Here is a 25192-nt window from a genome sequence, read left to right as displayed (position 1 = left end):
ATGGCAGAAATAATCTTCTCCCTACAACAAATATGACTCTGAGACCATATTAGTGCAAGAACAAAGCAAGGAGAGCGGATGACACCTTGAGCAATATGTAAAAACAAGACATGGTTTTCTTGTGTGGAAATGTTAGTTGTTTCAGGCCTGGTAGTCTGCTTGGTTAAAAAGGATTTTCAAGCTTTCAATGGAAGGAAAACATAGGATTACTTGCATTCGCTTAAAGATTCAATGAGTGGTTTCTCGTGCTGATGAATGGCCAAGTTCAGATCTCGTTTGGATTGCTTTTCTAGGGACTGCCATTTTTAATTGATTTTTTTTTGTCTTTCCTAGGTGTTCTTGTCATGTGATGTTCTCTTTTAATGATTTCTTTGTTTTAATAAATGATTAAATGATTCTGCCCCCGCCCCTTCTTTACAGACGCACACATACATACGTACAGTCTTGTTGTAAGAAACAACTGACTCATGGTCATCATTATTTGGCCTTAGTCTTAGTACATGGGTTTGCTTAGAAACAAATATGTGAGTGCGGATTGCCCAAAAAAAAATCATATCTCAACTTACAATATATGAAAAAAGATTTAAATTATTGCTTTTGAGACCAAACCCATGCAAGCTCTAGTTAAGTTGTTTCAAGTACATTTGCTAAAAACATGATATAAATTGGATTTTTTTTGTAATGTATCATTATTATTGTTGTTTTTTTTTTATTTCTACCAATTGATTTAATACTTGTTGCATTTATTGTGATATAATTAAATTTTGGTAGAAAATGTCAAGTATGGTGGAGGAATGGATATCTCGAGCTAGCGCCAAACAACGTTGTGGGAGGGCTGGGCGTGTAAAACCTGGTGTCTGTTTCCGCTTATATACACGCTATCGTTTTGAAGAATGTATGCGTCAGTTTCAGGTGCTAACTATTGTTTTTAGTTTTACTTGTTTTATTTATTTATTTTATATTTTTTTTAGAGTTGAAAATCCATATGTTTTATATATTGTTATGCATCTTTAATTGTTAATCATACTGTTTTTTCCAAACTAAGGTGCCAGAGATTCTTCGCACGTCCTTGGTTGAGTTATGCCTACAAATTAAGTCTCTTTCCCTGGGAGATATTAAATCATTCTTAGAAAAGGTGAGTGATCCAACTTATGATGATATGTCTTGCGTTAAATTTGTTGCCGTATTCTTTGTTTTGATTAATTCTCTCTAAGCTTTAATTTTTGAAGAAGTAATAAAAGTTTTACCGTGTTTCTTACAGGCCATAGAACCTCCACGTGAAGCAGCAGTGAGCTCGGCCATCACTATGTTGTACCAGGTACACATTTCTAAAGCTCTGCCAAAAAGCTATGTCATGTCTACTAAATGTTACACTAAGTTCTGTACTTTGTGGTCTATGCTGTTATTTGTGTCTAAAAGTGTCTTGTAAAGTTCAAATTCATTACAAGGTGTTGTCCAATTTAAGGACGAAATGAGGACCATTGTATTTGTGGTCTTGAAATGGCCTTTGAGGTTTTGCTGATAATAACTTTTCTCCTACTGCTTGGTATCAGTGGTATGGTTGATTTTTCAATGTGTTAACATTCAATACTTTATGCTGATACATAAAGTATTGTTTATTATGCATAAGGGATAAGAATGGCATTGTTCAAAACAAACAGCATTCTCCTCTCTCCAACTGTGGAGCATGAAATAGGATTGCCTACCATCATACTAAAACTTGGATGTTCTAAAATCAACCCTCTGAATGATTACCCTGCGATGCCGTCCTTGTTGGGGCTAATGACAACTATTGATCAGTAATCTTAATGATCTAATTTAAGTAATCAACAATTGTTGATGTTCTGCACCTGCGGGTATATTTCTGTTAGTCACATGTGTTTTTCAAAACAAGGATGCTGGAGTATAGGTACTGTTAAATTGTATTCCATAATTATTGAAATCCTACATATATATTTTATATATATAAAGAGAGATACATATGCATATATATTTTATATATTTTATGGAAAAGTGCTACTGGAGTGCTGTGCGATCGTAGAATGCCATTGCGGTTGAAGGGAAAGTTTTATAGGACGACTATTAGACCCGCTTTACTATATGGTACGGAATGTTGGGCTGCCAAGAGACATCATATTCAAAAAATGAGTGTAGCTGAGATGCGGATGCTTAGATGGATGTGTGGAAATACAATAAAAGATAAGATTCGGAACGAAGAGATACGTAAGAAGGTAGGTGTTGCACCCATTGAAAATAAGATGCGAGAGAATCGTTTACGGTGGTTTGGACATATTCGGCGAAGGCCTAATGATGCTCCAGTTAGAAGGTTGGAGAAATGGGAAAATATATTAGTTAAAAGAGGTCGGGGTAGGCCTAGGAAGACTTGGATGGAGATGATAGGAAAGGATATGAATGCTTTGAACCTCACCGAGGACATGGCGTTGGATAGAAATGATTGGAGGAAAAGGATTCATGTGGAAGACCCAAAATGAATTTCTTTTTTGGTTCATATCGCTGACCCCAATTGTTTTGGGATGAAGGCGTAGTTGTTGTTGTTTGTTGTTGTTGTTGTACATGTATCTATCTACTTATATATATACAAATATATATTTCCTTGTGTATTAGCTGTAGGGGTATTTTAGTCTTCTTTGTATTTTACGCATATTCATCTTTTTGAATATGTTTGTATGTTATTTATTTTTCATTTTTTATTCTTTTACTTTTTCTTTATGTACTTTATGTACCTTGGGGGGCCCACACCAACGACTAGATGTGGAGCTCCTCCAAGGCTCATTCAATGCCCTATAAATATGGGCTTCTCCTTTTGTATTAGCCAAGGGCTTTGAGTCAAAGCCATTAATTGTTCAATAAAGTTTTCCATATTCTTTTATGCCTTGTGCATTTGTGAGCCATTGTGGGTGGTGCCTTTGTGCACAAGTGTTCTTATTGTGCCTTCATGCACACTTCATTCATCAAGAACTAAGTGTCTTAATCATAGTCTCTTTTGAAGACACTTTCACATGGTATCAAAGCAAGGTTATTATTGATGAGGATCGTGTGTTACTTTGTTTTCGTCGTGTGCCTCAAAAGTCGTGCACCTACCTTTCTCTTGAATTTTGGCGTGGAGACTTCTTACAATATATTTCATACCACATCAAGTAAGCTCTAAAGACCCGTTGGTGGTAAGAATTCTGTTACTCTATTTTCTTTACAAATGGGGGAAAAAGACTCTCATTTCTTTCTTGGGTTCAAAGTCAGTGGTTCAAATTATCATGTTTGGGCCGGCAATATGGAAGCCCACATCAAGGGTAAAGGGCTTTGGGGATATGTCCAAGGATCTATACCGGAACCGGAACCGGAACCGGAACCAAAGATTACCTTAGTGGAAAAAGGAGAAATAAAGATTCTTGAAGGAGAAGAAAGAATAAAGGCACGTGAAGACTATAGTAAAAAACATGAATAATGAAAGATGAGAAATTTCAAAATCCTATCATGGATCTTCTCATCCATTAAGACAAGAATTAATGCTAGCATTATCAAATTCAAAAAAGCTTTTCAAGCATGGCAATATCTTGAAAAAATGTACACATCAGGGGACTTGTCTCACAAGTACTATCTTCAAAAAAGGGCTTTGACTCTACAACAAAGAGAAATGACTATTAGAGAGTATTTCACAGAGTTGTCCTCTATTTGGGATGAGTTTGCCATGCTTGAGCCCAAATGGAGTGGAGAAGCCATTGAGCTTAGGCATAAACAATTGGAGTAGGATTGCTTTTTTAACTTTCTAAATGGGCGCATACCCGAATTTAAGCAAATACGATCCTCTCTCTTATCCTCTTTTACTTTCCCTTCTCTTGAAGATGTAATTACAAAATTAAGTGGGGAAGAGACCCGTATGGGTATAAGCAAAAATAACCCAAGTGTTCTTGCAACACCTTCCAACCAAGAAGAAAGTGAAGGTGTTAATGCCGTTTCAAGACCGGAAAACAATTTGAGAACCTACAAACCTCCTCACTTCAAAAATCAAAATCAAAGAGCAAGAGAAAATAGTGGGCAAAGCAGAAAAAAAGATTATAGCAAAATTGTGTGCCACTTTTGTAAAGAACCAGGACACATCAAACCGGTGTGCCCAAAGTGGAGGAAATTGCTAGCCATGGCTACCACATCTCAACCTCAAAAGGAAGAATATTTATCTTCTTCTAATGGAGCTCTCTCTTTGTATCAAATTGTGGAAGCACTTCAACCTCTTCTCAAAGGGGCAATTTTCGGAGCCACCATGTCTAACTTCTTCTCCTCCCGGTAAGACTTCTTGACTTTTAGATTCGGGTGCCTCTTTTTATATGTCTCCAAATATTTGTTCTTTTTTCGAATATTCAAAAAATCTCTCTTTATCATTTGTTTCAACCGCGGATGTGTGAAAGTACCTCCAACAAGATACTAATATCAAAACCTTAATATTCTTGATATTGAACCCACCACGAAAGCACAATAAGAACACTTGTGCACAACAAGCACAACCCACAAATAACTCACAAATGCACAAAGGCATAAAAACAATGGAATCAATTTATTGAGAACTTGGGCTTTGACTCAAAGCCATAATAGAATACAAGGGGAGAGCCCCTATTTATAACAACCCAAAAGGGAGCCTTGGAGGGGCTCCACTCATAGACGTTGGAGCCCCTCCAACGGTCACAAATGTGACCGTTGGAGGGGCCCAACGTCTATTTGAGTGGGCCCCCCAAGGTTCCTTTAAGTACAAAAATAAAAGAAATAAAAATAAAGAAAAAGAAAAAACTAAAAAGAAATTACAAACACATTCAAAAGGTGAATGTGCGTAAAATGGAAGAAAAGATGAAACTACCCCTATGACTAAATAATAAGAAATATATATATTTTATATATATAAAAAGTAGATACATATACATATATATTAATATATGTATATGTATTACCTTATATATATAAAATATATATATATATTACATTAGGTGATAAGGTACATAATTTAACAGGATGGAACTTCTATTGAAATCAAAGGAATTGAAAACTTTGAAAAACAAGGATTTTTTATCCCAAAAATTAGATTTATACCCAAATTAAACTTAAATTTGTTTTCAGTTTCTCAACTCTCGGACAATGGATGTGATATAAAATTCTCATATGATAAATGTTGGATACAGGACCGTCGGTCCGAGAGGTTGATTACGGAAGGCTCTAAGAGGGGTGATCTATACTATTTCGACATCCTCCAAATCCCCAAAAATCCTTTTTGTAATGTTCTCCAATAAAAAGATATTAATGTATGGCACAAAAGGCTTGGACATCCCAACATTGTTAAGATTTCTTATTTACCCTTTGTTAAACATCTTTGTAAAAGTGATTTTACTTGTAGTGATTGTACTCTTAGAAAGATAAAAAGTTTACCTTTCAATCAAAGATCTATGTTTACAACAAGACCTTTTGAAATTGTCCATTCGGATGTACGGGGACCGACAACCCTTTTATCAAAAGGGGGGTTTTCATATTGTGATTTTTGTTGACGATTACACTAGATATTGTTGGATATATTTTCTTAAGCACAAACATGAGGTCTTTACGACATTCAAAACTTATCATATGATAATCAAAAACCAATTTAATGAAGACTTGAAAATTTTTAGAACTGACTCTGGAGGAGAATATCTTTCAAATGAATTCAAAAGATATCTTGAAAGTTATGGTATTCTCCATCAAAAATCTTGTCCGAAAATGCCTTAACAAAATGAATTAGCCGAAAGAAAACATAGTCATATTATTGAAACCACTCGAACCCTACTTATCTCGCAAAACATTCCAAAATTTTTTTTGGCCGAAGCGGCTCTTACATTTGTCTATCTCATAAATCGGCTTCCATCCAAAAATTGAAACAAAATTTTGCCTTTTGAAATATTGTATACAAAAGAACCTGACTATAGTAGGTTAAGAATTTTCGGATGCAAATGTTTTGTTCTTACGGACAAGAATGACAAGCTTTCACCGAAAGCTATCATATGTGCCTTTCTTGGTTACTCCGAAACTAAAAAGGGGTTTTGATGTTACGATATTAAAAGCGACAAATTATGTATCAAGAAATGTGAGTTCATTGAAAAATGTTAGTGGTTTTGAAAGTTGTGAACCTCATAAAGAAAATATGAATTATTCTTTTTTATTTGAGTTATTATCTAGAAATGATGATGCTAGTGATGATGAATCTACTCATAATTGTAATGAAATAAGCGGAAGTGAACACAATGTCCTAGAATGGACATTCACAAGCAAGATGCAAAGAACAAGTCCACAATTGACAAACACAAGGCCTAGAATGGCTTGCTAAAAGGAAAAATCTTATAAAGCAAGAAATGAGCTTGGAAAAGCCACACATTACAAAGGGGTTTACCCCTCTATTTATAAGCAAGAGAGGGAGAGAGAGGGAGTGAGAAAAGCGAAGAGAGAGTGGGCATTGGGAGGCCCAACAAGGAGTCGTTGGGCCCCCAACGGTCACATTTGTGACCGTTGGGGGTCCAACGACTCTTAGTTGGGACCTCAATGCATTATGCATTTAATGCATATACAAATTAAAAAAGAAAGTAAAAAATAAGAAAAAGAAAGGGAAGAAAATAAAATAAAAGGATTAAAATTCCCCTATTGGGTAGAATTACAAAAGTACCCTTTATCGGGTATGATGTGATATATATATATTAACACCCTCCCTCAAGCTTTACGGGGACATGACCGAAAGCTTGTTGAGAAGAAACATAAAGCGAGGAGCAACAAGAGCTTTGGTGAAGAAATCCGCCAACTGGTACTCAGATGTAACGTACGACAATGCTATGGTCCCTCTTAGATATTCATCACGAACATAGTGGCAGTCCATCTCAATGTGCTTAGTACGCTCGTGGAAGGTGTGGTTGCTTGCAATATAAATTGCGCTTTTATTGTCACAACACATCTTCGAAGGTGTAGAAATGATTATGCCCATATCACTGAGGAGACTTCTAAGCCACACAAGCTCCATAGTTGTAGTGGTCATTACACGATATTCAGCTTTCGTTGAGGACAATGAAACTTTGTGCTGCTTCTTGCATCTCCAGGAAATCATAGTCACCTAAGAATACACAAAAACTAGTAGTTGAGACTCTATCATTGGGATTTTCTCCCCAATCAGCATCAGTATAAGCAATTAAGTCAAGTGATGAAGAAGTGGAAAGAAAAACTCCCTTAGTTATAGTATTTTTAATGTATCTGATGATTCTTAAGACTGCACTCATATGCACGGTTGTAGGTGCATGTTGAAATTGACTGACAGAGTGAACTGCATGAGCTATGTCTGGGCGAGTGATGGATAAGTATGTCAGAGACCCAACTACTTGGCGGTAGGGAGTGGGATCTTCAAGAAGAGTTTCATCTTGCAACCTCAACTTTGCATTGATAACTTCAGGGGTTTCCGTCTTCTTGTCATCTGTGATGTCATACTTTAAACAAATGTCAGCTGCAAGTTTCATCTGAGAGAGAATGTAACCCCGTGGAGAGTACGCTACTTCAATACCTAAAAAATATCTTAAGAAACCAAGATTAGACATATCAAAATTTTCTTTCAGAACTTTCTTAATATCTTTAATTCTCTGCTCATCACATTCAGTGATGATCATATCATCAACATAAAGCAAGAGAATAACAACTGAAGACACTGCACTTTTCACAAATAAAGCAGTGTCAGTATAGCAAGAACGAAAATTCAAACTTGTCATTACATTACTAAATTTATCGTGCCAAGCCTTTGGAGCTTGTTTTAATCCATATAAGGCTTTGTTAAGTTTAAGAATTTTATCATTACCAATACGCACTCCTGGCGGAGGGTCCATGTAAACCTCTTCATTTAGTTCCCTATTTAAGAATGCATTCTTAACATCTAATTGATAGATAGGCCATTTTTTATCAGAAGCAACAATAATAAGAGTCCTAACACTGGTCATCCTAGCTACGGGAGCAAAAGTTTCCTCATAATCAATATCGTATTCTTGAGCGTATCCTTTTGCTACTAATCGAGCTTTGTAGCGTTCTAATGACCCGTCGCTCTTAGTTTTGACTTTATAGAATCATCTACATCTAATCGATTTCTTTCCAGTGGGCAATGAGGTTATTTCCTAAGTTTTTGCCTTTTCAAGAGCACTAAGTTCTAAGTTCATGGCTTCGACCCACTGAGGAATGTTTTTGGCTTCATTATAATGAGATGGTTCATGGAATGAGTGTAACACAATTAGGCATGACCTATATTTTGGTGTAAGAGATTCATAGGAGACAAACCTATTTGGAGGATTGGAGACTCGACCGGATCTTATCAAAGAGATTTCTTCTATGTTGGACCCTTGGGAGTATTTTTCTAAAGCATTTATGGGAACTTGTTGACCACGCCGAACGTAGGTTTGAATTGGTCTACTATCAATGACATCATTTTCGTTTTCGTTTTCAACATTGTTGAGAGAAATGTCCTCTTGTTCATTCAACAAATTATCATTAGAAATCACTTCTTCTTGAAGAGTTACTTCTTCTTGAGGAAGAAGATCAAACAAGAAAGCATATTCGCTTTCCTCAATCTCTTTAGTTTTTTCAAACCCATTTTCATTTTCTAAAAAGGTTACATCTTTAGAAACATACAATTTGTTGCTTTTGGGGTCGAAGCATCTAAATCCTTTTTTATTTTCTCCATATCCTAAAAAAAACACATTCAATAGCTTTTGGAGATAATTTATCTCTTTTATGTGAAAGAACAAAACATTCGCACCCAAAAATTCTCAATCTATTAAAGTCGAGAGTTCTTCCAAATAATTTTTCATATAGAGATGTATTTTCTAAGGATGAAGATATTATTTTATTTATCAAGTAGGTTGATATTAACGCAGCTTCGACCCAATAGCTTTTTGGAATTTCTTTAGAAATAAGAAGTGTCATAGTGGTTTCCATAATGTGTCTATGTTTTCTTTCGGCTAAACCATTTTGTTGAGGAGTTCTAGGACAAGACTTTTGATGATAAATTCCATTTGTTTCTAAATAACTTTGAAATTCATTTGATAGGTACTCTCCATCCGAGTCGGATCTAAGAATAGAGATATTACTTAAAAATTGATTTTTGACCATCATATGAAATTTCTTAAAAAAGGCGAAGACATCGGATTTTAAGTTAAGAAAATAAATCTATACATATCTAGTAAAGTCATCAATAAAAGTAACATAATAGGAGTATTCACCTTTCGATATGACCGGAGAAGGGCCCCAAACATCTGAATGAACTAACTCAAATGGTTGTTTAGTCAAAAATGTTTTATTTAGAAAAGGAATAGATTTCATCTTTCCAAAAATACAGTTAATTTCTTTCCAAAGGGAAAAGAATACATTTTTGAAAGCTTGGATGTCCAAGTCTTTGATGCCAAGTTTCAATATTTTTATCTTGGACGTAGTTACAAAAAGAATTGGTAGGAAGTTTCAAGTGGCTCATGTAATAGAGATCTCCCCTCCTATGGCCTTGCCCAATCTGCTTCCCGGACTAGAGATCCTGTATAGAGCAACCCTTAGTTGAGAAGGAGATTTCACATCCATGATCACATATTTGAGAAACGGAAAGAAGGTTTAAATTTAGTTGAGGTACCACCCTCATATTTGGCACAAATTTTTTTTTAAAAACTTAAAGTTCCAAAACTTTTGATTTGTAAAGGCGTGCCATCGGCGGTTGAAACATAAGAGGTTTTTGAATTTGGACATAAGTCGGATAACCCATTCTCATGAGGTGTCATATGAAAGGATGCTTCGGAGTCAAGGATCCAAGAGGACATACCTGGAGGAGAGGAGGAGGCAATGGCGGCACCCGATATAGATGGAGATGACGATTTGAGTAGCAATTGGAGTGCCTCAGATAGTTGGGCAAGAGAAAAGGAATCCCTTCCTTTTGTAGAATCTTCCTTCCTTGGTGTGCTTTCTTCAACGAAAGCAACTCTTGGCTTCAGCGCTTCATTTATCTTTGGACAATTTGGCCTTATGTGTCCCGGTTCTTGACAATGATGACATATGGTTTTCTTATAGTTGTCATTATAGTTATTTTGTCTTCCAAAATAAGGAGGCTTATACGTCTTAACATGATTTCCGGGTTTGGAAACAACCAAGACTTCATCTCCCCTTTTACCATGCCAAGACGGGTTTCTTCTTGGCATATTTTGACAACATCTTCAAGGGGAAGAGGCTTAGAACTATGGAGGAGAGAATATCTCACTTGCTCATACTTCGGTGTAAGCCCATGCAAAAATTGAAAAAAATATTCTTTTTCCATTTGTTGCCTTCTAAGTTCAACGTCCTCACTATCTACCCATTTGGGTTCTAGGAGGGATAGCTCATCCCATAAGGGACTAAGAGAGCTAAAGTAATCACAGACAAGGTTGTTAAATGCGATGAGGCGAAGCGAGGTGTGGAGCCTGTTATGAAGCGAGGCGTAAGCCTCGAGGCGTTGAAGCGTAAGCTTCATGATCAAAATAATAAATATATAATATTAGTAAAATAATGAAAATTTTAAATAAAAACTACTAATAAATGACAATATAAAATAAATACTACTTTCCTATAATTAACTCGTATTATTCATTTTCTTATATGCATGTACATGTAAACCACAATTAAGTTAGACTCACAGTGCAAGATAAAACAAGTTATATCTTCAATCACGAAATCATATTGAATACAGCGAGGGCTTCGCTTGTATGGTAGGAGCTGTTAGTTCACGTCACCATGTGTTAATACGTTGAGAGATCAAAACCTAATGGAATGTTGTGTAATTCCAACATGCACACACACGTATACTCATTTATCTAACAATTCATGGTAAATATCAAGTGCCACCAAATGAAAGCTGAAGGAAGCAACTTCCATTAACACATCTAGTGGTCGGTGGTTGGGCTTGTGTTCAGTTCTTAAAGAGTTCGTTTGAACTAGTAAAATGGGTTTGGTGAGCCGAACACGAACAACAGGTGTTGAACTCAATTCGGCTCTTACATGCTACTTGAATAATAAAGATTGTATCTTAAATATATTTTACATCCCAACAAGTTCAAATCCTATTGCTTAAAGTCTTGAAACTGTTAAAATGTAAAACTGTACATATATGTATATATAATAATATTATATTATTATATATATATATAAATACATTTTTAATTTCTTTCTTTTCTGTATTTTTTTTTCCTTTATTTTTATTTTTTGTCTTTATGTCATCTAGTTCAGTTTGAACTAGAATGACTGTTGCTAGTCAAGTCCTGTCCAGACTTGACTAGCAATAGAGCTGTTGGACTGACACATTCCAACAGCTCTATGTGCCCAACAGCTCTATTGAGTCCTCTTTCAGCTGTGTATATAAAGGGGTGCAGCCCCTCTTGTATTTTTCTCCAATGCTTCTTAAGCAATTGGTTTTTCATATCAATAAAGAATACATTTTTATTTTTATTTTGTTTCCAGTTATACCCTTTTTAAGGGTTATGCTTTAGTGTCATTCTTGACACTTGCTCTTGTTAATCAAAGCTCGTGTTTCGAAGATCCCCATTTCATTTCATGGTATCAGAGCCGCGGAAGTACTAAATCTTGAGGAAAAGCTGCCTCGGTTTTCGTGCCCGTTTGCAAAAGTGTTCGCCACTTGAAGAGAAGTGTTTTATCACTTCATTGGAGAAGATTTCACATCTTGTTGTATTGTTTTTTTTTTCTTTCTTTCTCATTTTCCTTCTTGTTTCTCTTCTATCCCTATTCTTTCTCTCCTTGTAATCGATGGATGACAATGATAAAGTCACCATCATGCCTATGAAACTAAGCGATACGAACTATGTAACATGGGCTTCAATCATGAAGCACCATATATGGGGAAAAGGCTTATGGGGGATTGTGGATGGTTCCGATTCGGAACCTAAGCTATCTCTTACTAAAAAGGAGGGAGATAAAGACGTCCCTCTATCGGAAGAAGAGAAAATCAAGGCTATTGCCTCATACGAGAAGAAATGGAAAGAATGGAGAATATCTCATGCGAAGATAATGTCATGGCTTATCAATAGCGTTGACATTAAAAAATGCTCAAGTCTTGCCAAATTTGATCATGCCGATAATGCATGGGAATACCTTAAGAATATGTATTCCCTTAAAGATATTGCACACGTGTGCAACCTCCAAGAAAAAGTTCGAATGATGACACAAGGAGACAAAACTATTCGTGAATATTACAATGGGTTGTCCGAACTTTGGGAAGAACTTTCCCTTTTAGAACCAAAGTGGCATTGTGCCGAAGACATCGAGCTTCGTCAGAAACAACTCGATGTTGAACATTTTTACCAGTTTATCACTGGATTAAGGCCGGAATTTGAAACCACTAAATCGGCCCTACTTCACCGGGGAAAAATTCCTTCTATTGTTGAAACTATTGAAGAGTTAACAATGGAAGAAAATCGTCTCCGGAAAGGTTCTTTAAAAATTGAAGATGATTCCGTTTTAGCCGTGTCTAGACCAGGGAATCATGTTCGATCATATAGGCCTCCTCACTTTAACCGACAAAATGGTGACTATGATAAGAAGAAAGTTATTTGTCATCACTGTCATGAACCGGGACACTACAGGCCACAATGTCCCAAACTTAAGGAGCTGAGAGAAAAAAGAGCTGCAATTGCTGGATCGGAGCCTAAAGATCAGGATGCACCAGTTTCCCTGGCCCAACTAATGGAGATCCTTCAGCCCCTCATCAAAGGTGCCTCTTCCTCATCTGAAGCTTCAACCGGCGCAGCAGCCTCATCTTTTTCTGATTTAGGTAAAATTTCTTGGCTTCTTGACTCTGGTGCATCTTTTCATATGACCCCAAATAATCAAAGTCTATCCAAATGTGTTAAAAATAAAACAAGTGTGTCAAAGGTCTTTACTGCTGATGGGACTTCTCTTGAAATAGAAGGAATAAGAGATTTTGAAAAAATTTATAAAACAAAAAAAAAAATTTATTCCAGAAATTAGACATGTTCCCAAATTAAATTTAAATCTTTTATCTGTATCTCAAATTTCTGATTATGGGTGTAATATTTCTTTTTCTTCTCATGGTTGTTGGGTACAGGATCGCCAGTCAGGCAAGCTGATTGGGGAAGGCCATAGAGAAGGAGGACTCTATTACATGGATTTTTTGGAAATGCCGAAGAAAGCTTTTTGTTATAATATTCAAAAAATAGAGTTGGAACTGTGGCATAAGAGACTTGGTCACCCACATATAGCCAAAATCCAACATTTTCCAAATCTAGGGAAATTTTGTAACTCTGAATCATTTGATTGTAAAGATTGTATTCTCGGCAAAATGAAAAGATTACCATTTCAGAACAGAACCTTTTTCTCTTCAAGACCACTTGAATTAATACACTCGGATGTTTGGGGTCCTGCACCAGTAATTTCTAAAGGAGGATTTGTTTACTATGTTATTTTTGTCGATGATTTCTCCCGACATACGTGGATGTACTTTCTCAAACATAAGTCTGAAGTATTTTCATACTTTCAAACTTTTCATAATATGGTTAAAAACAAATTTCAAAATGATATTACTATTTTTCGCACAGATTCAGGGGGAGAGTTTTTATCCACAAATTTTCAAAATTATCTTAAATTGCATGGCATCACACATCAAATATCTTGTCCTTATACACCTCAACAAAATGGACTGGCAGAACGAAAACATCGCCATATTATAGAAACCACTAGAACTTTATTAATAACAAATCAAGTCCCTAAAGACTTTTGGGCAGAAGCTGCCTTAACTGCCACCTATCTCATTAATAGGATGCCATCTTCTTCGTTACAAAATATCACTCCCATTGAAAAACTTATGAACATTTCTCCAGACTACTCTAGATTAAGAATATTTGGGTGCAAATGTTTCATATTTACTGACAAAAATGATAAACTTTCCCCTCGTGCGATTCCCTGTGCCTTTTTAGGATATGCTGAAAACCAGAAAGGTTATAGATGTTTTGACTTCAAAAATAATAAACTATATGTGTCTAGAAATGTTTCCTTTCTTGAAAAGGAGAGCTTCTTTGATTTTAGAAAATTAAAAGACGTCACTGAGTACTCCTTTTTGCTAGATCTAACATCAACATCTGATGAATATGACCTTGATTGTAACTTTGATGATGATCCAAGAATTATTGATCTTAATGTTGAAAATGAAGAAGTTCATAGAGATACTAGTATTCAATATTCCAGGCGACAAGAGTCTAATACTCCATGTGCACTTGAGAAATATTCTAACATTCCAAATAGACAATCATCCCAAATCTCGAGGCCTCCAGAAAAGTTTGTATCATACGAGTCTTTCTCACCCACATATAGGGCAGTTATTGCATTAATTCACTCATATGAAGAACCATCCACATATTTTCAAGCAAAAAGTGATATCAAATGGATAGAAGCCATGAAAGTTGAATTAGATGCACTTGAAAAGGCTTCTACATGGAATATTCAAGATCTTCCTCCAGGGAAGAAAACTATAGGATGTCGATGGGTTTATAAAATTAAAACCAAGAGTGATGGTACTCTTGAAAGATATAAAGCCCGTTTAGTAGCCAAAGGTTATGCCCAAGAATATGGGATTGATTATGAAGAAACCTTTGCTCTGGTGGCTCGTATGACTACTGTCCGAACCTTAATTGCCTTAGCTTCTATCAAAAAATGGTCTATTTTTCAAATGGATGTCAAAAATGCTTTTTTAAATGGAAAGCTAGTTGAAGAAGTATATATGGAACCCCCTCCTGGTCTAAGTATTCTTAAGGGTAAAGTCCTTCGCTTAGAAAAAGCTCTTTATGGACTTAAACAAGTACCAAAAGCTTGGTATGATAGGTTTAGTCGTGTTATGATTGATATTGGTTTTCAATTCTGTTTAACTGACACTGCTTTGTTTATTAAGAATTCTGATGCAGGGATCATTGTGCTTCTTCTCTATGTGGATGATATGATCATCACCGGAAGCGATAAACAGGGAGTTGAAACAATCAAAACACTTCTTAAATCTCATTTTGAAATGACTGATTTGGGCTTGTTGAGATATTTTTTAGGCATTGAAGTTGCTTATTCTCCTAGAGGATATTTATTATCTCAGACTAAATTTGCTTTTGATATTGTTTTCAGGTCTGGTATTACTGATGATAAGAAAGTTGACACTGTAGAAGTTGTTAATGTTAAAATGAAGATTGATGATGGAGAACTTCTTGCAGACCCTACTCCTTACAGACAGCTTGTCGGGGCACTTTCCTATCTATCCATTACCAGACCAGATATAGCACATGCTGTTCATACAACAAGTCAATTTCAACATGCTCCTACTTCTGTTCATATGGGAGCAGTCATGCGTATTATCAGATACATCAAGTCCTCTCTTTCACGAGGACTTTTCTTATCTTCCTCCTCTTCTCTTGATTTAATTGCATATACTGATGCTGATTGGGGAGGTGATCCCAATAACAGACACTCAACCACTGGCTTTTGTGTCTTTTTAGGGGAATCATTAATCTCGTGGAGGTGTAAAAAGCAGCAGAAGGTATCTCTCTCATCCACCGAAGCTGAATACAGAGCCATGGCAACCACGACCATGGAAGTAGTTTGGCTCCGACGACTGCTTGCTGACATGGGAGTTGAAGCAACAAAGGCTTCACAAATGTGTTGTGACAACAAAAGTGCGATCTACATTGCCAGTAACAGAACATTCCACGAACGCACCAAACACATCGAAATGGATTGTCACTACGTTAGAGAGGAATATCTACACGGGATAATTGATCTGCCATATGTCACTTCAGAATATCAGTTAGCAGACCTCTTTACAAAGCCTCTCGCTGCTCCCCGATTTCACTTTCTCTTAGACAAACTTTCGCTCATTGTACCGTAAGTTTGAGGGGGAGTGTTAAAATGTAAAACTGTACATATATGTATATATAATAATATTATATATATATATATATATAAATACATTTTTAATTTCTTTCTTTTCTGTATTTTTTTTCCTTTATTTTTATTTTTTGTCTTTATGTCATCTAGTTCAGTTTGAACTAGAATGACTGTTGCTAGTCAAGTCCTGTCCAGACTTGACTAGCAATAGAGCTGTTGGACTGACACAGTCCAACAACTCTTAATAGAGCTGTTGGACTGACACATTCCAACAGCTCTAAATAGAGCTGTTGGACTGTGCCCAACAGCTCTATTGAGTCCTCTTTCAGCTGTGTATATAAAGGGGTGCAGCCCCTCTTGTATTTTTCTCTAATGCTTCTTAAGCAATTGGTTTTTCATATCAATAAAGAATACATTTTTATTTTTATTTTGTTTCCAGTTATACCCTTTTTAAGGGCTATGCTTTAGTGTCATTCTTGACACTTGCTCTTGTTAATCAAAGCTCGTGTTTCGAAGATCCCCATTTCATTTCAGAAACAATGCAATTTCTTTGGCAACTAAGCCAACTCTGAGTTCCCTCAATATGTCTAGAGTTCACTACCTGATTTGCAAACTTGATACTCCCCCAAGTCCCCAACCGCCACTCAAAAAGTCAAGACCCCAAACACCAAAAGCCCCCCAAAACGCCTTCTACCCATACCCCAAGCAAACCTCAAAACCCTAATCCCCACCATCCAAACAGCACTACCCCATTTGCCCAATTATGCAACTCCCCTGAACCAAAACCCCTCGCACCACCACCAACCAAAACCATAAAAAAGAATGGCTACCAAAATCCACCTCATCCTCAAGACCCTCAGCCCCACCACCATCATCACCAAGGTTTTAAAACCCGTGACTCGGAACTCGACTCGTTCTTTATTGACTCGTGACTCGGCGGGTCAACTCGGTGACTCGGACCGGGTTTTGTTTACTTTTGATTTTAAAAGAAAAACAATATATAATTTGTCTGAAACCATGTTTTTGAGTAAACATAGTCTCCAAACGTCTGTAAGAATATAAAAACAACTGCAAAGAGCTATAGAGGTTTGCTTGAATAATTGAATTTGATATCTATACAAGCACTTTGACTAATTCATGACTTGAATTAGAGGATTTGGTCACCATGAGTTCAGTCTGCTACTACCTAAGGTTCCTAAAATGGCCAATCATATATGCTAGCTTGTTTTAAAAGTTTTAATTCCCTCTCTAACAAATCCATAAATGTAAAACATGGATATATGTGCATATTGAAAGTTTACAGAATGCCCAATATCAACATAAATAAGCAATTTTCTCATGTATAAAACTATGCAGAAAATATATTAATGGCACAACTATAAAAAGACTACTAATATTTGAATATGTACAATGCTTGTTCACATAACAAATGGATGATGAAACCTAAATATGACTTCCCATAGGCACAGTTGACCCGCCATATATAGTGAGAATCATTTCTTTAAAATATTTTGCTAGAATAAGTTGATAACACAGGGTGAACAATAGTTCGAACAACATGGCGATTTTATTCTATGGATTTAAATGCTTTTTTATCTTTAAATGATTTTTATTTTCTTTTTTATACAAAATCTGGGGGTAACCCTTGTTAAAATATATGTACTTATATATTTCGAAACTGTAATTTGAAACTCAAAAAACAAATTTCAAACATCCCAAAACTCGCCCGAGTCAGGCCGAGTCAAGCCCGAGTTTTGGCAAACCGAGTTTGCCTTGCCGGATTGACTCGCTGGAGGGGCGAGCCGAGCCGAGCTGAGTCAGCCGAGTCAACGAGTTGACTCGGCGAGTTTTAAAACACTGATCATCACCACCACCTGCAGAAGGATCACCACCACCCCATTCTTCCTTCAAGAGCCGCAACTCCAAGAACCACCAACAACAACAATGCTTCTGCCACCGAACCCATCAACAGGCAACCCTCTGTACCAGGAGAACTGGTGCAACCCCCACCCGGACACCCTCCAGTCCCAATTGTTGGTCCCTCTGGGACTCATCGACCAGGTGCTGTCGCGTCAGATCCAGGCGTTCTCACAAACGCTCGACCTCGCCAGCCTCATCAACGTCTTCGCCGACTGGATGACCTCGCAGCGGTGGTCCAACCTTGAAGTGCATGCCTTAGAAGCGAAGCGCGCCTCGATGCGAGGCGTGCACTTCACCCATGTGAAGCGTGCGCTTCAAGCCTGCAAACGCCTCATACAACGCCTCAGTACCTTGAGCTTGCTTTTCGCCTCTAAGGCGTACGCTTCAGGTACTGAGGCGTAAACCTCTCACATCACTGATCACGGACACTCATGTCCCCTTGTTTAATGGTGCAGATCTTTTCTTGGAGGAAAAATTGCCTAGCGAGGTCTTTTTGAGTGTACATACCTTTCATGAAGAACCATGCCTTGTTAGCTTTGCGAAATTTGGCAATGTTTGCACAAATTTTTAGCTCTACGTTATTCATAAACCATGCAAGTATTTTTGCATGCTTACTTTTCCAATCTTCAATCAACGATTGGTGTTCTTCAATGGCTTTAATTTGTGCTCCTCCTTCTAAAGCTTTCTCTTGTCCTCCTTCCATTTTGGTGAGTTGAAGTTGAGGTTCCGGAATGGTGCCCATCACGTAACCCCAAAGCTTCTTTCCCTTGAGGTTGTTCTCCATAGCAAATGCCCATACCAAGTAGTTGGTACCATTTAACTTGAAAGTGAGGTTAATCTTATGTTCACCTTCCATGGTGAAAAAGCAATAGGAGAAGCAAAAAAAGATATGCTAGCTTACAAGAACACACAAGTGAAAAGAGATTTGACAACAAGCGCACAACCTTGCTCTGATACCATGTAATGAAATAAGCGGAAATGAACACAATGTCCTAGAATGGACATTCACAAGCAAGATGCAAAGAACAAATCCACAATTGACAAACACAAGGCCTAGAATGGCTTGCTAAAAGGAAAAATCTTATAAAGCATGAAATGGGCTTGGAAAAGGGGTTTACCCCTCTATTTATAAGCAAGAGAGTGAGAGAGAGAGTGAGAAAAGCGAAGAGAGAGTGGGCATTGGGAGGCCCAACAAGGAGTCGTTGGGCCCCCAACGGTCACAGTTGTGACCGTTGGGGGTCCAACGACTCTTAGTTGGGACCCCAATGCATTATGCATTTAATGCATATACAAATTAAAAAAGAAAAAGAAAAAAAAAGAAAAAGAAAAAGAAAAGGAAGAAAAGAAAAGGACTAAAATGCCCTTATTGGACAGAATTATAGAAATACCCTTTATTGGGTATGATGTGATATCATATATATACATATATTTTAATAATAATGACTCTAGTGATAATGAAGTGGAGGAAAACAAGTTCTTATCTCACCCACCTACCTATCAACATATTGATGAAGGAACATCTAGAGATCCTATCACGTATATTCATAGAGACAAAAATAGTTTTAGAAGTGCAATAGAAATATATAATGAATCTAGTAGAACTACCCCCTCAAATAGAGAAAATCTGCGAAGAACTGAGAGAAATAAGAAAGTCCCTTCTAGGTTCATCTCTTATGATTCATTTACACCTAAATATAGAGTTTGTCTTAGCGCCATTCACTCATGTAGAACCCCAAAACTTTGAAGAAGCCAAAAAAAACATTGAATGGATAGAAGCTATGGATGATGAACTTAGAGCTCTCAGAAAAGCTAAGACTTGAGAATTTCAAGACCTTCCTAAGGATAAGAAAATCATAGGGTGTAGATGGGTGTTTAAGGTCAAAACCAAGAGTGATGGATCTCTTGAAAGATATAAAGTTCGTGTAGTAGCCAAAGGATATAGTCAAGAATACGGGATTGACTATGAAGAAACATTTGCTCCTGTTACACGAATGGTTATTGTGAGATGCCTCATTACTATTGCTTTAATTAAAAAATGGAACATCTTTCAAATGGATGTTAAACATGCCTTTTTAAATGACGATCTAAATGAAGAAGTGTATATGAATGCTCTTCCAGGAATGGAGACTCCTAAAGGAAAAGTTCTTCGTCTTCAAAAAGCACATTATGGACTAAAACAAGCCCCCATGGCTTGGTATGACAAATTTAAGTCTGTAATGTTAAAAAAAAGTTTCTCCTCATGCTTCACTGACACAACCCTATTTATCGGAAAATCCAACGCAGGAATAGTTATATTACTTTATATGTTGATGATATGCTAATAACTGGGAGTGATACTAAAGGAATTAAGAACATAAAATCCATTCTAAATGACAAGTTTGAGATGTCTGACTTTGGATTTCTGACATATTTTTTGAGAATTGAAATTGCATATTCTCATAGCAGTTATTTTTTATCTCAAACTAAACTTGCTTATGAGATTCTTGACAGGTCAGGTATTATATATGATAAAGTTTGTGAGACTCCTGCTATAGTAGGAACCAAAATGAAAATTGATGATGGCATTCCTCTCAAGGATCCCACTCTCTACAGACAACTTGTAGGATCCTTGATGTACCTGAGTATTACTAGACCAGATATTTCACATGCAGTTCATACGACAAGCCAATTTCAACATGCACCAACGTTCGTTCATATGAGTGCAATATTGAGGATCATCAGATACATAATGGGATCATTGAATAAGGAAGTGTTCCTATCCTCATCCTCTGAATTAAAATTAATAACTTATACTGACTCTGATTGGAGAGGTGACCCAAATAACCGTTACTTCACCACTGGCTTTTGTGTGTTTTTAGGAGACTCATTAATTTCATGGAGATGTAAAAAGCAACAAAAAATGTTGTTATCCTCTACCGAAGCTGAATACCGAGCCATGACAACTACTACTATGAAGATTGTATGGATCCATCAACTCTTAGAAGTTATGGGGATTAATGTAGAAGGGCCCACCAAGCTATGTTGTGATAACAAGAGTGCAATTTATATTGCCAAAAACCACACTTTTCATGAGCGCACAAAACATATCGAGATGGATTGCCACTATTTTTGAGACGCATATTTGAAAGGAGTCATGGATCTTCCATATGTAACTTCAGAATATCAGCTGGCAGATTTAAGTGTTAAATTGTATTCCATAATTATTGAAATCCTATATATATATATATATATTATATATACAAAGCGAGATACATATACATATATATTATATATATATATATGTACATGTATCTATCTACTTATATATATACCAATATATATTTCTTTTTGTATTAGCCGTAGGGGTATTTTAGTCTTCTTTCTATTTTATGCATATTCATCTTTTTTAATATGTTTGTATGTTATTTATTTTTCATTTTTTATTCTTTTACTTTTTCTTTATGTACTTTATGTACCTTGGGGGGCCCACACCAACGACTAGATGTGGAGCCCCTCCAAGGCTCATTCAATGCCCTATAAATATGGGCTTCTCCTTTTGTATTAGCCAATGGCTTTGAGTCAAAGCCATTAATTGTTCAATAAAGTTTTCCATATTCTTTTATGCCTTGTGCATTTGTGAGCCATTGTGGGTGGTGCCTTTGTGCACAAGTGTTCTAAGTGTTCTTATTGTGCCTTCGTGCACACTTCATTCATCAAGAACTAAGTGTCTTGATCATAAGTGTCTCTTTTGAAGACACTTTCACAGGTACACACACAGAGTTAATAGGAAAACTTGTAGTACAAAAACATACATTTTTGGATGTACAATATATAGGATATGTATATGTGAAAGCACACATATGCACCCAGTGCCAGTACCTTTGAGTTATCATAGTTCTTCACTTGATATGCCCATAGTTGCAATGAAACGTTGTATGAACCTGTGTTTCCCGTTTCAAGCACACCAGTCCTAGATACTGGTATGAAACCAGTACCAGAAACTAAAATCAACTGTTTCAAACAAGAAGAAACATGTTTCTAATAATAAACTAGTTTCTATTAAATGTGGAATTTATTTCTGCTATCAAAGAAACGAGTATCAAGCCTCATTTCAAAGCTTATATAGTAACAAATTTGTCATTTATCAAGTACTGGCTGCCCTTCTTTAAGTAAATGTTATTAATATAAAGTAGAAAACAATTTCTGTTCATATTAGATTTTTGCTCTAAAAAGAAACCCTATTGGTGAAGACCATTAGGGCTTACCTGTTGGACTGTTGATTGAACTCCTCTCTCTCTCATGCACATCGCTGAAAACGGGAATGCATGGATAGACTTAGGGTTAAGGTTTGGATATCAGTTTCCTTGAGAACTCATACCAATAGTTTTTAGAAACTGGTATCAAAGATTTTAGAAGCACGTTTCAATTGAAAGTTTGAAGTGTACCTGAAACTTTGGAAGCTCACACCTACTTATGGACAAATACTAGAGAGGAGGATCCAATCAATCAAAATATCCCATTAAATTAGAATTTGAGGATATTGAGTTTTCATGGGTAAGTGAATAGAATGTGAATTCATAATAAATGACATGGTACACAATTATTGTAATCCTTTTTGCCTTGTTATCTTCTTTTTAATAGAAAGTTCACTTCAGAAAAATGCTCACCTACAATCATCTTCAAGTCTCATGGTATGAACCCTGCAAAAATAAAATTTGTACAGAGGTCAAAATGGTATATGTTGATCTTTTCCAGTAAGGTACATGTTATTTTATGAATGTTCTCTAATACATACAGTAGGTGACAGGATTTGGAAACATGTGAATTGCAAGTTTTCAGGGTTTGATTGGAATCCTGCCATAAGGAAATAAGAAAATTCTTAAGAATTTGATTGTGGGAGCCTTGGATGTTATCATGCATTCACCATGCAATGTGATTTACTTTATGGTCAAAATATCTGATGTTGATTTTCTAGTAATGTATTTGATATGTTTTTTTTTGTGGATATTTCAACACATTTTAAGTTTGGGTGCATGGGAAAGACCAAGTTTTAATCATAATCTTGGTTTGGGTCCAGTACAATTCAAACCCATGGTCGTAAGAGAAAAAGTGGAATATTGAGTATGTGAACATGTGACTGCCATTTATATATTCATGTAGACAGTCCTCTATCCTAGCTTCTTTATTGATTCATCGGGATTAAAATAATAACTTGATGTATCCCCTGAGTCCATACTCGTTACTGTTTATGAACCTTGAAAACAAATGTGCAACTCAAACTGTGTCCATACTCGTTACTCTTTATGAACCTTGGTCATGATGCCTGGGATAAATCTTCCTAAGCCAGAAGTACACCTATACATTTTTGCACATGCTGTGCAACCTAGTTTCCTAGATGCACATATGAGTGCACCTGGACAAATAGAAAATACATGTGCTTTGATGTGTTTATGTGTGAGTTAACTGTAATTTGGGTACGAAGTATCCTTTATACTCATGTGAAGTGATATCCTGTTCGAGATGCTGCCCTCATGATAAATTCTGTTGTATGCTTGTGAACTCAATCTATTGGCCTACCCTCACTTGTACCAATCATGCCTATGAGGCCAATCTTATACTGCATAATCTCATTCCCTAATTTTTTCATATATGTAGGTTGGAGCCCTTGAAGGAAATGAAATTTTGACGCCTCTTGGGCAACATCTTGCAAAGCTTCCTGTAGATGTAAAGATTGGCAAGGTCTGTATGGTGATTTGTAGATATTCCTCCATCCTCCAAGCTTTTCAGGAACAGATAATATTTATTAATCAAACTTCTTGTCCTTGTATTATCAATGAGTCATGTTATCTTGTGATTATTTGTTTATATGTCTCTTGTACAATTCAGAATAGATGGCTTAGCAGTAGTCTTATTTTGTATTGTGCTTTCATAGTTTTGCATCACATGAAGAATTCTATCAAACATTTCTAGTGCACTTATTTGAAAATATATCCTAATTACAATGGAAAGTTGTATTTCATCACGGTGTTCATTAGTTGTTGATTTTCTAAGGATCTTTTAATGGCCTTTGAAATATCCTTGTGTTTTTGCCTATGCAGCCTGTCATGACTCAAATTAGTCTTTCTTCTTTCCCTTTTTTGGACTTGTCATTTGCAGCTATACAAAGATACAGACCCAACACACGAACTAGTACAATGTGCAAATTCATTTTTTTTTTTTTGAAAAAAGGACACGGGGACACAGTTTTAATTAATAATTTTTTTTTGATATTTTAATACATTAAAATGCTTTTTAGTGGATATTTTTAAATTATTTACAATATACTTGTCATTGTCTGAGCTAGTTTGGACTCCTAAGTCCTAACCTAGTTTGACTATCAAAAGTGGATGTGCACTGAATGTTAGTACCTCAAGTTTAAACCTATCTTGTATTTCGCTTTCAATCTTAAAAGTTCTTTAGGTCTTCCTACATGTTACCAATTTTTGTCTGCTTCTAATATGCTGTGGATGTTGAGGATGTTCACAACTCTAGTAGGTTGGCTATGGTATCCAACTTCGATAATTTAGCTTGGGCTTTTCAATTCTGCACTAATTAGTTCATAAAAATGACTCAACCCCTCCTTAGTAGGGAGAAAATGTGAAAGAAAAAAGGTGATTGTGCATGTATCTGTGTATGTATATATGCAAACACGTGTGTGTGTGTGTATACATAAAGAAAGAGAAGTGTATGAGAGAGAAGGGTCCTTTTGAAAAATCCTTAAGGAGTGACCTGTTACAATATCACAAACAACAAGAATGAGAAAAGTGATTGTGACCCCTAATCTCAAATCATGTGTGGCAGGCAATCCTATTAACTTCGTTCCTGTATTATAACACAAAATCACCATAACTAGGGTACTAAGAACCAATGACTAATATAATGAAATATTACATCGTGTATCATAAAGGATGACTCAAACAATAAATTTAAACATTTAATAATTACAAATCTCATAGGCTATCATAACTTTGATGATGAGAGTGCCCCTAGTGGTAGTCCTTAACACGCCCCCTGATGTTGTACATGTAATGAAGTAAGCGGAATTACAAATAACAAAGTGTAGAACACTTACAAGTCCAATAATGGACAAATACAAAGTGAATAGACAAGCACTTTAAGTGCACACACAAATCCACTAAGGGACAATGCCAAAAGGCTAACAAAATTAAGTATTATTGAAAAAGTGAGAGAAAAGGAATGATACATGTAAAGGGGGAACACCCCTATTTATATACAAAAGGGAGAGAGAGGGACCCTTGGGAGCTCCCCACTCACAGTCATATTTATGACTGTTGGGGCCCCAATG

At 36.3% G+C, this 25192-nt stretch overlaps 1 protein-coding gene across 7 annotated transcripts in view; it reads left to right on the top strand.

The window, feature by feature from the left end:
• Window positions 1-25192, top strand: part of LOC149836674 (RNA helicase family protein) — a 307604-nt gene that overhangs the window by 197282 nt on the left and 85130 nt on the right. For all 7 annotated transcript variants that reach the window (XR_016431827.1, XM_090005515.1, XM_090005514.1 and 4 more), the window contains 4 exons: window positions 772-912; window positions 1046-1135; window positions 1262-1318; window positions 23503-23586. Coding sequence is in view for 6 of the 7 variants with exons in the window: in XM_090005515.1 (XP_089861641.1) it covers window positions 772-912; window positions 1046-1135; window positions 1262-1318; window positions 23503-23586 (372 nt within the window). In the remaining variant the exon portion in view is untranslated. The remainder of the gene's footprint in view (window positions 1-771; window positions 913-1045; window positions 1136-1261; window positions 1319-23502; window positions 23587-25192) is intronic.

Source organism: Nuphar pumila, chromosome 5 (assembly GCF_984573655.1).
Source record: "Nuphar pumila chromosome 5, dmNupPumi1.hap1.1, whole genome shotgun sequence".
NCBI lineage: Eukaryota > Viridiplantae > Streptophyta > Magnoliopsida > Nymphaeales > Nymphaeaceae > Nuphar > Nuphar pumila.
This window is presented reverse-complemented; position numbering and strand designations above follow the sequence as displayed.